At 37.3% G+C, this 13,706-nt stretch overlaps 1 protein-coding gene across 1 annotated transcript in view; it reads right to left on the minus strand.

Moving 5' to 3' along the window:
- Positions 1-237: 237 nt before the first annotated feature.
- LOC127849040 (uncharacterized) overlaps positions 238-13,706 on the minus strand; it is a 194,367-nt gene continuing 180,898 nt past the window's right edge. Inside the window, exons 53-59 of the mRNA XM_052381765.1 lie at positions 8,163-8,444; positions 7,332-7,613; positions 6,674-6,958; positions 5,135-5,419; positions 3,260-3,389; positions 1,096-1,189; positions 238-375 (exon numbers count right to left, since the gene is read on the minus strand). Coding sequence (XP_052237725.1) covers positions 238-375; positions 1,096-1,189; positions 3,260-3,389; positions 5,135-5,419; positions 6,674-6,958; positions 7,332-7,613; positions 8,163-8,444 — 1,496 coding nt within the window. The remainder of the gene's footprint in view (positions 376-1,095; positions 1,190-3,259; positions 3,390-5,134; positions 5,420-6,673; positions 6,959-7,331; positions 7,614-8,162; positions 8,445-13,706) is intronic.

Raw genomic sequence — 13,706 nt, forward strand, 5'->3', positions numbered from 1 at the left:
TTTTTTTAAATAAATATTTATGTTTACCTGAATGGTGCACGCTACATCGATTTTACCATTTTCAATCATTAAGATAACGCATTTTTCTGTGAAAAGGTTTTCTTGGAGTCTCTATTCTTGGGAGTAAGTTTGTTATTCATTTTAACACTAAGAATGGGTTGGTGAATACGGGTCCAGTAAGTCCCTTTAATTTACCTGGATGGTACATGCTTCAGTATGCAAGCCTCGAAGGGGTCATCACTCGTGCCGTTTCCGGTCAAATGGATGATGTAATTCTTGGCGAAATCCCCGGTCCCCGTTCTCTGGAGTGAACATCTTGGTACGTACATGCTTTAAGGCCGCGGCGGTATTTTTAGTGCCTGGTCTGTACACAACCTACAATAGAAAACCTTGCTGTTTTTTTCGGCTTTCCTTTAGAAATGTTCACTGCAGTAATTTGTTGAGACACGTTTGAGAAAACTGAGAATACTGCATGTGCGTAAAGTTTAAATTCAGATTAGCCTGTGCAGTCCACACAGGCTTATCAGCGACAGCACTCTCCGCTTCTGTGGAATTTGTTACTCAAAGGATGTCTCCTCTGAGCGAAAATCCAGTGAAGGCGGAAAGTGCGATCCCTTATTAGCCTGTGTGGACTGCATAGGCTAATCTGGAACAACACTTGACGCTCATGCATTAAGCACATTTTTCCCAGAACAAGGCTGTGTTACTGATCGTTGACTCAAAAACAATATCCTAAACATGAATTCAAAGACCTTATTCAGAGAGATTCCTCTTCGTGACATACTTAAAGGCATTTACAATATATAAATGAATAACTACAATGCAGTTAAATGTACTACGTAAAACGTGCATGCTCACTGCTCAAAACGGTCTTTGATTTGCTTTACAAATTAATGTTGCAATGGTCTTTATCAAAGATCTTCCAACAAATATAGACAATAACAGGTTACAGCCCTAACGTTGTTTATAATAACGGTTGAGGCTGAGAATATAGAAACGACGAGACGTTTGTTCTAATTGTCATTTGATGATTAATTAAAAGACGGGCATTAGATACATATTTGCTACACACTATTTCAAACCATAATGCAATACCCTGTTAACGGCCGCCTGAACATCTGCCTTCGTCAAATGGTCTTTAAGGTCAAACTGTTTATAGCCAGTGTTGCTGTAGATCAGGTACCCGACCCTGCAAGAACAATTTTCAATGTTAACCTTCATTAGAACTCTGTCAGAAACCTGACCTATACCACCGCAACGTTCTGTCAGTTATGTTCAAGGACAAATACTGTAAAATCATAAATATTCGAGGGCATACAATTCGTGTTTTTAACACACTTTTTCGTCGACACGTGCATTTGTGATTTTGCGGAAAAATAGGCATTAGGTTGGTGATCTGTGTGTTAAATTCATGGATCGATAAATCAATGAAATCAACGGCAATTTATTTTCAACTAACAATAATTAGTTTACATACAGTTATTGTGTTTCTTCCAACAAAATCTTAGAAAACCTTAGAGACCGCACCTGCTAATCAGGTAAAACACTTTTCGTTTATATGGAATTTTTCGATTCACCCATTTAAGCCTAGTGGACTCTGACATCCTTCTAAATTAGATCATTTATTTCCTAAATTAGGGATGTCTAGTATATTTATTTCTATATTTAGATTTTTTTACAGAAATTCCTTTCAGCAAACAGCGCAGACCCAGATGAGACGCCGCATCATGTGGCATCTCATCTTGGTCTACGCTGTTTGTCAAGGCCTTTTTTTCTAGACGCTAGGCATAAATGGGTTAAAATTAAGTAGAGCTTTGTCACAAATCTGCAACGTTCTTTGCTGTAAGTAATGTTCAATGTCAAATACTGTAAAATCATGAATATTCGTGGGCATGAAATTTCGTGTTTTTTTTTAAACACGCACTTTTTCGTCGACTCGAGAATTTGTGATTTTGCGGAAAAAAAATGGCATTTGGGATAGTGAATTTCCGAACTTTTCTGTGAATTGTTTTAATCGATCAATCCACGAAATAAACGGAAAACATGTGCAACTAACAATAATGAGTTTACATTTATTGTGTTTATTCCAACAAAGTCATGGGTTTTCGTGATTTTAGTGTACAAAGAGATTAGCATGTGAAACCTTAGTATCTGCCCGCTTAATAAATGAACCAATTTTTAAGCGAACATATTTTAAAACACACATGTTTAATATTTCAATAAATATTTAAATGTTAAGTCTGGTTACTGACAGTAAATTTACATTAAATCGCAATGTTTTGGCAAAATACTGGCTAGATAAAGCCCACTATCGTAATCTGTATCATGTACAAAGTTTCTTATATTATCGTCCCCTCTGATCTGTTGCTATGGTTTGTTACTATGCGCATGTGCTTGTAAAAAATGAAAAAAACAACTGTCCAGCATTTCTTAAGTTTTTTTTCAAGTAGGTCGTTAAACTTAACAATCAATCAATGGTTTATGTTCGACACAAAAAGAGAACAGACAATAATGAGACTAAACTACAATTCAGTATGTAAGTGTCTAAAACAGATCTGTTTCAATGCCGCTGACCTTGTATGGATGGTATTGATATCGATCATATAAAAATGATTGCTCATATCTTGAACAAAGTACGAATAAGGTTCTCCTGAAGGAATAGACCGTAAATAGGTCACCAGGTGAAATCGTAGAAAAACGTGTTACCATTTTAGAAGTCACATCTCAATCTTGATGTAAATTGGTCCAATTTGTTTTCTTGGTAACATATAAAGTAAATATGAATCTGGTCACGCGAGAAACTAGGCCAGTAGATAACATCTTATGAAAACTTAGATACAATTCCAGATGCCACATGTATGACTCGATCTTTATGAAAGTTAGTCAAAATCTTTATCTTGACAATATATAAAACAAGTTGGAATCTGTGACAGGTACGTCCAAAAACTAGGTCACCAGTTAGAATCTTAGAAAACCTTAGAGTCCGCACCAGCTTATCAGGTATGACACTTTGCGCTCTTATGGAATTTTTAGTTTAAAGGAAGTTTCTTCTAACCAAAGTGTCGTCCCTTATAAACATGTGTCGTCCCTTATGAACATGTGTCGTCCCTTATGAACATGCACGGAGTACACAGGCTAATATGGGACGACACTTAGAGCAAATATAATAACCCCATATAACCAGAGCGAAGTTAAAAAATGGTGTTAATTAGTATTGTAATTTTATTAAAAATGCTAGGCACTTTTAAGCAAGGCTTACCTAAACTCTTCGTCATCAATGTTCATTTGACGGACGGCATCCCGGGTATAATTGATCATCCATCGGAAATGCTCGGGGGTTACCGAAGAATCCAGTACAAAAATTACATCATAGCCGGTAACTCGCGGGGCTATGAAATGTACACAAAGAAGCATTTTAAATAAGCAGTCGGGGTAAACGCATTTCATCTCTTGAATGCGTCGCTTTAATTCTAAAGTTGCGAATATCAAAAATTGCAAAAATGACATATTTGGGATCATTTGACAAGCTCTACACGATGCAACACACGGCATATGTGTAGCTTTCTCTAATAAGGCACTAGCGACCCCTAAACATTGGCGAAACGTGACAATTTTATATTCATTCTAAAATCGCGAATTTCTTTGTGTAAGATTCAGCCAATTATAAGTCGCTTTAATTCTAATGTCGCGAATGTCAAAAAAATGCACAAATCGACAGATTAAAAACAATATTAATTAATATAACTTTTTTTATGTTAAAAACAATTGTCTTTGAATTTTTCAAATCGAAAGATTGCATACATCTCAACCACCTGTCAAAATATATAAAGATATCTTGTTTTATAGTATATGGTTTTTTATTTCAAAACTTTAGAAGCGATTTTCTCAAAATCACTTTTTTAGACTTTCGTGCATTTAGAATTAGTGCGACGAATGTCTCGTGGTAAAGGCATTCGCTGCCATAGCGGGAGGTCGAAGTGCGAGCCCTACAAAGGACAATTTTCGACATGGCCGGCTGCTTACCCAGCAGCTGGTTGAATTGAGCCTCATTCTTGGAATACTGTGTTTAATGCATGTGCGATAGCCTGTGCGGGCTGCACAGGAGGCTTATCAGTGACGACACTATATTCACATGCAGTAAGCACGGTGTTCCTTGAAGGAGGCTGAATTCAAGGAGATACGTGGCCTTTCTGACAAGCGCCAAGCAAAAAGACAGGGGTCCGTCTTATTAAAGATCGTACGAAAATGTTAACTTACAATTGAATTTTGTAATTTTAAAATATAAGTGATTATGATTTGCAAGTTTCAAATATAAAGGATATTTGACAGCAACTTTGAAAATAAATGGAATTGTTCAACAAAAGTAATAATAAATGTGACGGTTACTTTTTTATGGCGCTTCGAAAATTGCATCGTAAGGTGAAAATGTCGTACGATCTTTGATAAGACGGGCCCCAGGACTCTTCATTTGTAAAGATGTTCATTAGTAAATATGTGCCATAAGTAAAAATAACATAGCTTGAGATATATGACGCTACGATTAAAACACGTTAACTTTACTTTTTACTTTGCTCTGGAGCGAAATCGTTAAGCAATATTCCTTCAGCATGGTTTATGGATGGATCATCAACATACAATTTTGATGTGCCATATCATTATATAATATGTTTATGTTAAGAACATTAAAACTTATGTACGTCATTATATGTTATATACAAATATAAATGTTTTGTGAAATAAATAAATGACAATATTGTACGCAAAGGAACACATTTTACGCATATGCATGCGTGCATTTCTGCTATTCTCATTTATTTTAGTCCTTGAAAAACATGTACCATTAATTAAAAACACATTATCAATAGAGCAGCGTTCTTCGAAAACTGCTCAAAATGCAAGTTGGTAAATTGTCGACCCAGATAAGCCTATGAAGTATGCACAGGCTACTCAGGGTCGACACTCTCCACCTGTATTAAATTTTTCTATTAAATGATGTCTCTTCCAAAGGCGAATCCAGTGGGTGCATAAAGTGTCCTCTCTGATAAGCCCTGGCGGACTACACATGCTTATCTGGTAGGCCAATTTATGAAAATGCCTTAAGCCCAATTTTCCTCAGAACGCGTGTAATTTATACCTCTTTGAACAACAACTCTAGCCTCGTCATAATCGAGAAGCTCATTTTGGTCGGACACCTCCAGTTGGAAGACGTATTCTCCCTCTTTCAAGCCGGCAACGCTCAATCGCGGCGTCCTGTCGCCCGTCAAACGCACGCCTCTGCTGTCTCCGGTGGTTAACTTCCAGCGGTACGTCACGATACGTTTGTCGTCGGTGCTTTTGCTTCCATCGAGAACGACGTTGTCCACTGGCAGACGGATGGTCTGGTCTGGGCCGGCGTTCGCTACCGGCGGCGCGTTGGGTTCTAACAAACAAAATAAATAGAAAATTTGTTTTTCTAAATCATTGAGTCGCGCTCCGAAAATAACGGGGCTGAAAAGCATGCGGCGTAAAGTGTCTTCCAAGATATGCCCATGGAGTCTGCACATGCTTATTAAGGACGACATTTTCCGCCGATTTTCGCTGATTACAGACTTTCTGTCAGCAAAAATTATCATAAAAGCCGAAAGTGTCGTCAAAGATTCCCAATTAGGGAAAACACTTTCCACCTAGACTGGAGAGATTTGTTCAGAAAAGACTTCGTTGAACCGAAAAAAAACATTAAATGGGTAAAGTCCTACGTGATAAGCCTATGCAGGTTACACTGGCTACACTGGGACGACACTTTACGTGAATGCATTAGGCCCGATTTTCACAGCGAGGCTCATAATTCCTCGAATATTTAATAGAGTTGACAATTAGAACAGCGGATTATCTTATCAAAAACAAATGGGCGATACGTTCTGTTTATTTTTTTAAAAGATATTTTACGATATGTGCGCGTGTAATTTTCAACGTAAAAGAGTGCATTGTGATTTTATTTCCCTACAGGAAAAACGCCCTGGATGAGTGATGTTTTTTTTTCTTTCCTGATTCCGTATTCACAAAACTCTGTAGGGGAATCTTACCTAAAGTTGTTCGTATGGGAACATTTCTGATAAAAAAGTATATTAAAATTTTAACTTTTGTGAAAACACGAATATTTATAGATATAGGAAAATTTCCTGTATAAAATATGCTTATGCAAAACTATCAAAATGCAACTTTGCCAGAGACTTATGGAAATTTATTAATTTCAGGAACTTCTTTTAAATTTTCCCTTCAGATAGAATCTGCTTGAATACTGTCAATGTAATTAATAAATTATTTGCCACTTGTCACTTGCCTTATATAAAATACTAGCAGGATGTAACACTAATTGAGCCGTGTTCTGAGAAAACTGGGCTTAATGCATGTGCGTAATGTCATCCGAGATTGGCCTGTACAGTCCGCACAGGCTTATAAGGGACGACACTTCCCGCATAAATTTGATTTTCTATAACGAGGGACTCTCTTAAAATTAAAAATACCATAGAAGCGGAAAGTGTCGTCCCTGAATAGCCTATGCGGACTGCACAGGCTAATCTGGGACGACATTTTACGCATATGCATTAATCCCACTTTTCTAAGAACGCGGCTAAATTTATCTCCTTTAATATTTGTGAAATTTGATACTTCTATAATTGGCTCCATTTCTCACCCGCTTGAACAACGATTCTAGCCTCATCAGTCGACAGCTGTTCTTTTCCGTCGGACACAGTGAGCGTAAACACGTATTCTCCTTCCTTAAGACCTTCAACGCTAAGCCTCGGCGTTCTATCGCCTGTCATGCGCACTCCACTATCGTCACCCGACTTCAGCTTCCAATTGTACGTCACAATTCTGACGTCATCAGTGCTTCTTGTGCCATCGAGAATGGCGCGGTTGGTCGGAAGTTGAAGTGTCTGATCTGGGCCCGCGTTCGCAACAGGAGGTGCGTCAGGAACTATAGTAAAGAAACAGCGTTCAAATTTCAGCGAGATCATAAATTATATTTTATATACAAAGACGTCGTTAAAAATGCCGTCGTTAACGTCAAATGATGTTAGATTAGTAAACAAATTTCCATATGTAAAATATTATATTTAAAACAATTCAATATATAGACAAAAGTGTGTGCAGTTTAGCTTTCAAAGATAGCGAAAACTAGAAAAAAAAAATAAGTTTAAAGATCAAAATAATCACACTGGAAATATCAGCTTGTTTTAGTCAACATGAAGGACATATACCTTCTAGGCGTTGGTTCATCACTGGTGCTGGAATAATGAAATAACATAACATTTAATGTCACTCGCAACAATCATGGTAAAAATGCTAACCTGCTTGCACAAACACCCTGACCTCGTCGTTCGACAACTGTTCCTTTCCGTCTTCAACCGTTAGCTGGAAAACATATTCGCCCTCTTTCAAACCGTTAACGTTCAACCTTGGCGTTCTGTCGCCCGTCAAACGCACACCGCTGTCATCCCCTGACGTAAGCCGCCAGCGGTACGTTATGATCCTGACGTCGTCAGTGCTTCTTGAACCGTCTAGAATGACGTTGTTACTTGGAAGACGAATGGTCTGATCTGTACCGGCGTTTGCAACTGGTGGCGCGTCCGCTGACAGATAAATGGAATCTTGTTGTTTTATAAAGTTTTGAGATCACACGTGTATTCAAACATCTGACAATTTAAGAATACATATTGAACGTTATATAGTTCAGATGACTAAAGATATCAGTTTAACGGTTTATAGAAAGTATAAACATAAATTGATGTCATGGAAATCAACTAAATAAAGTCATTGCAATAAAAATAACGTAATTTCAATCAACAAAATGGCGTAGTGACAATCAACAAAATGACGTCATGGAAATCCACAAAATGACGTCATGGCAATCAACAAAATGACTTCGGCATTCAACAAAATGACTTCATGGCAGTTAACAAAATGACATCTGGAAATCGACAAAATGATGCGATGGCAATCAATGAATGACGTCATGGCTATTCACAAAACGACGCCATGGCGATTTACAAATGACGTCATGGCAATCAACAAAATGCCATTAATATGATAAGATTGATTTATTGATTGATTGATTGATTGATTGATTGGAATGATTTAATAACTTATTTAACCCCGTTTCTCATATAAAAACTACCTACATGGTTGAACAATAATCCTGACGTCGTCGGTTGACAACTGTTCTTTTCCGTCTTCAACCGTAAGCGTGAAAACGTATTCGCCCTGTTTCAAACCGATAACGTTCAACCTTGGCGTTCTGTCGCCTGTCAAACGCACACCGCGGTCATCCCCTGACGTCAACCTCCAGCGGTACGTTATGATACGGACGTCATCCGTGCTTCTAGAACCGTCTAGATTGACGCTGTTGTCTGGAAGTTGAATTGTTTGATCGGCGCCGGCGTTCGCAACAGGTGGTGCATCCTCTGCAAAAAGGATTCCCGATGTAATCAGACATGTTACACAGTCACTGACTAAGCATGATATAAAATCTGCAAAAGCTCTCCGCACGGGTTCCACCATTCTAGAAATATCCTACTTATACAATAACCTTAGCCAATAACTGCAAACTCATAGTAAGAAAGTGGTACAATTTCAATGAGCCGCGCTCTCGAAAAAATGACTAAATGCATTTGCGTAAAGTGTTGTTCAAGATTAGCCTGTCCAGTCCGCACAGGCAAATCTGGGACGACACTTTCTGTCTAGACCGGATTTTTAAGAGGAGACTTAAATTAAACATTTTATAAAAGCGAAAAGTGTCGTCTGCTCATGCATTATGTCCTGTTTTCCCAAAGCGAGACTCACATATATTTTTACTAACTACAACTTAAGAAAGTATTTTTTCAGCTGCAAAAAAGCTACTGCATGAGCTGAGTATTATAAAATTGATTTCCACAAAATTCAAACTCACACCAAAGTTACTTCCCATAAAGGAAAATGATAACAGTTACCTCTTCTATAGGAAACTGATAACCTGTACCGTCACAACTAAAATCCTGTTAGACCTAAACGGATTTAAGATTTGTTTCCTTTTATTTAAAGTTAGTGTTTTTTTTATATAAATAATTTGACTTTTTATGTATAGTTTCCCGACAAACATACTAGAAGAGTGAAAAATTAATCCGATTTAAGGGATTTGACAGCTTTGCTCGGAACAAGTCCAAACTTTGCGCAAGGCCTATTAGCAAAAGCAAGAAACGCTTATATGAGCCTCTTAAGTATAATTCTTTAATTTCAGCCCGATTGCCTCGAAAGCCTAAGGCTTATTGAAACGCTTTCGAGTCCGTTACCTTGGTAGAACCTGTACTTGTTGTATTTTGGTGAAATCTAAAGTACATTCTTACAGTGCGGATCGAATTCGTGACTTCCCGGTCCTTAGGTGGGCATTATATCATACACGCCGCAGCGACCAATAAAAAGCCCCTATGGCTTTCAACAGAATAAAATTAAAATATATTAATAGCAAAGCCCATACGCGCAACAACGACGAGTGTAACGTTGTCGGTGTCCTCCTGTCCGAGCATGTCGGTGACTGTGAGTTCGAGCACGTAGGTTCCGGGTTGGAGGTTTCGGAGCGTCAACCGCGGGCCGTTGGTCAGATTGACCTGGACGGCGGGGCCGGATATCTGGCTCCACTCGTACTTCACGATGCCGATATCGTCCTTGCTGCCGTCGCCGGAAATGATCACGTATTCTTCCGGAAGCTGGACGGTTCTGTCGGGGCCGGCATTCGCCCTCGGTGGGTCGTCTAGGTACATTAGAATTACGACGAACGTGTGGGTGTGTGTTTGTGATTTATTACGTTTTAAAGGCACTGCTTAGTCACGTATGTTTTATTACAATAATGATAACGAGGAACATTCAATTTACAACTGGGTGTTCAGATAATAAATGATAAGATAGTCTATTAAAGTATTAAAGAACCTGACCAAAAAAACTGATTCAAAAATTTATGTTCTCGTTTTATGTTTATAGAAACACAAAAAGTTTAATTTTAGTTAATATACAATTAACATTCGAGTAAAGAGAGTAAGCTGAAAGAAGTTGACAAGTATGAATAAGCTTAATTTTAAGACACATTTTTTTTTCTTATAATATTGGAAAATATTAGTTTTGTTCGTGTATGCAAGCATATAATTTCTTCAAAGGTTATGTATAACAGATATTTAATTATCATGATTTTTTTTAATGAACTGTGAGGTGAGTTACAAAATACCAAACTAAAAAAACACAGAACACAGAAATAGTATTAGGAATAATCTTTGAGCTGTTATATTAGTAAAACATTAGTAAAACATTAGTAAAACATTAGTAAAACATTAGTAAAACATTAGTAAAACGTGCTAATTTATTGAATGCACCTGGGGCACATGCTGTCCGTAGTTTATTTTATTACTTTGATCTTCTTTAAAGATTCTTTTAAATGGTGAGATATGCGTTAATACAATTTGATTAATTTATTTGAATAAAAAGCAGTTAGCAGCAACAACAAAACAAATATATGAAAATGATCAATGATGTCTTACAAAAAATAAAAATAAACCATAAGCAAACGTGGCAACCCGATTTTAGTGAAGTTTTTCATATGTATTTTGGTATGTCAATGGGTCATGTACGTTATGTACAGTTATATTGGTATGTACACTGGACGTAGCATCGACAGCTTTACGCAAGGTGCGTAGTAATCTGATTTAATTTTTACCACATTTATATAGCGCCCTTTTCATACAGTATGTGCGTTCAGAGGCGCTTCACATTTTTCCCCTGATCACTGGGTCATAAGTCGTCCGTTAACATTTTGGCGTAGTATGCAACCACGGCATATTGGCTAATTTCCCTCACAGGTACTCATTTATACATCTGGGTGGCGAGGAGCAAATGTGGTATAAATTTCTTGCTCAGGAGCTCAGGTGCCCAGGGACCTCTCGATCTCTAAGCCAGCGTCCTACCATTAGACCACTGTTCTCACAATAAATTATTCAAGATATCTGAACACTTTTCATCAAGATGAAAACAAGAAATACCTGGTAGATTCCATTCGCTAGAGTTATTTAAATCACAAATGAAATAGGCTACGTGCATGACTACATAATCAAACACACATCAAACTACACATAACATGCAAGACTAGAACTGCATCTCTAGGACTTATTAATTTCCTTCACAGAGAGACTATTACTTCTCCGATTTTCAATATTCAATCTTCTCATATGCATCGAATCAGAATAGTTTAATTGAATTTAATTTTAACTTAATATGTTATACATGCTTTTCCTTTTTCAATTGTAGATCTTGTGCGGAGAGAAAGTGGACTAAAACATGGACTTTTCTTTTCGCGTCGGAAGGCACATAGATTATTTGCAACCACCGATGTCCCAATTTAAGGAAATCGTTGATCGTTAACGATCATCTTCTGTACACCGAAAAGCCAAGTCTATCTTAAATATGCAGTAAGACTTTTTTTTAAAGACACGGCATTTGACTTTTAAGGGAGCATCTCTGGAATCAAAAGAGCCTTGTTTTGAGAAAACTGGGCTTAATGCATGTGCGTAAAGTGTCATCCCAGATTAGCCTAGGAAAATCATGGACGACACTTTCGCTTTCATGGAATTTTCATTTAAATGACGTCGCTCTTAACGAAAATCAAGTTAAGGCGGAATGCGTCGTCCCTGATTAGCATGTGCGGACTGCGACAGCTAGTCTGGGATGACATTTATCGCACATTCATTAAACCAAGATTTCAAAAAACGAGGCTCGAAGGATCTCACTTCGTTTCTAACTACATCAATCCTTGACAAACGATAGGTGCATACCTTTACAAGACATATTAAAGAGGAGCGAAGGAACTGAAGTCAGGACACCGTAATTGGGAACTGCTATTCTTTTTTTCGGCCCTGACGCACTGAATATTTTGTGATCGGCAGCTAAACCTATTCCGATTGTAAATATCAAAACACCCTGGCCCTCCAAAAGCTTTGCTTCAATTAAAAACTGTCCTTCGACTTCATGTTCGAAACCATTTGTAATTATTATGACGAAATTATCAATATTTTTCCTGTCACCAACATTGGGTTTAAATAATATATTGCGGACTATTTTTAGAACATTAGTTTTGTATTTGTTTATTGACTTCTTGGTTTTTACGCTGTCAACACCGTTAAGCACACCCGCGTTTGAATCATAAGTGTTCAAGTTAAAATACAGTCTGATTTCATCGTCAAATGTTGCCAAGCCAAACCTAACCCTCCCATTATTTATCTCAGATTTCTGAATAAAGAATTTTGTTAAAGCAAGCATGGAATCAAAGTCGGCATTAGAAATATTAGAAGACGCATCCAATAAGAAAATAACGTCGGCATTCTGGAATCTGCAAACCGAGGCTGAAAGAAAGCAAATGTAAGCGTGCAAAATAAGAAGAACATATGAAATAAGCCTAACTGAAAAGAAGAAAGGGTAAAACAAATGAAAAAAGGCGAACTATCAAATTGCATGCCGCTACCATTAATATCATGTTCCCATGATAAATTTAATGTTGCCGGATGGGCGTTTAGGGTTCTTTCGACCAATGCGTTTGGGTTTCTAAATATTTAGAAACCCAAACGCGTTGGTCGACAGTCCGAGAATGTATTCATAACCCTAGATGAATCTAAGTATTTGTCCTCCGATGGTACATTTTAAATCACGCAGGTACGTTATTCCAATACATGTATAAAAAAAAATTGTATCCAAAATAACAGTTGACCCTCAACAACAAAAACGAGTCAATTCATGAAATCAACGTACAGCATTTGATAGTATAACTAACACACAGCGTAAATGTCAAAAACAGAGAGAAAGCTAAAAATATTATGCAAAAAGAGCTGTCTCCACCGGAAGACATATGCACTCGAAAAACGCAGATTTCGAAACCTAAACGCAGATTTCGATATCTAAACGCGGACCCTAAGTTCAAGGTCATGGTCAAAGGGGTAAACATTTTGTGCGTATGGAAAGGCATTGTCCATATACACATTCATACCAAATATGAAGGTTACAACTGAAGGGAAACAGAAGTCATGAGCATTTTTTAAAAACCTAAACGCAAAAGTGTGACGGACAGACAGACAGACGGACAGTGTGATCACTATATGCTAACCTTCGGGGGCATAAAAATCACAATTATTTTTTAAATCGACGTATGTGATTGTATACATCTAAATTAATACTTAAAGTTACAAAACACGTTTTGAATTTTAAAACTAACTTATGCTTAATAGCAAAATTCTCATTTAAATGCAATGGGCTACAAAGCTAAACAAAAACTATTAACCCTGCGCATTTTTTTACAACTTAAACCTAAATACAAAAGCAGATACTGGAAGTCACTATGCTCATATAAATGATTATTAAAATATGTATATAAGTACTAATGGAAAGGCAAAGGGTGAACTAAAAGCAGACTAGTCAATTTCATCCCACAGCGCATTCGGTTGATTAAAGCCCCGTTAATTAAATATCATCTATAATCAACGACAGGAAATGACGTCAATATTTCGACGAAATGACGTCATAAATCCAGCGTAATTATCCAGTCAAACTAATTTTGTTTCAACAAAAAGGTTTACAAAATAAAAAGTGGGATAAATAGAATAATAGATAAGTGTTGATTATAGATCAGGTTTATCATGCTCGGCACGAAAACGAAAGGC

The sequence above is a fragment of the Dreissena polymorpha genome, chromosome 10 (assembly GCF_020536995.1).
Source record: "Dreissena polymorpha isolate Duluth1 chromosome 10, UMN_Dpol_1.0, whole genome shotgun sequence".
Classification (NCBI taxonomy): domain Eukaryota; kingdom Metazoa; phylum Mollusca; class Bivalvia; order Myida; family Dreissenidae; genus Dreissena; species Dreissena polymorpha.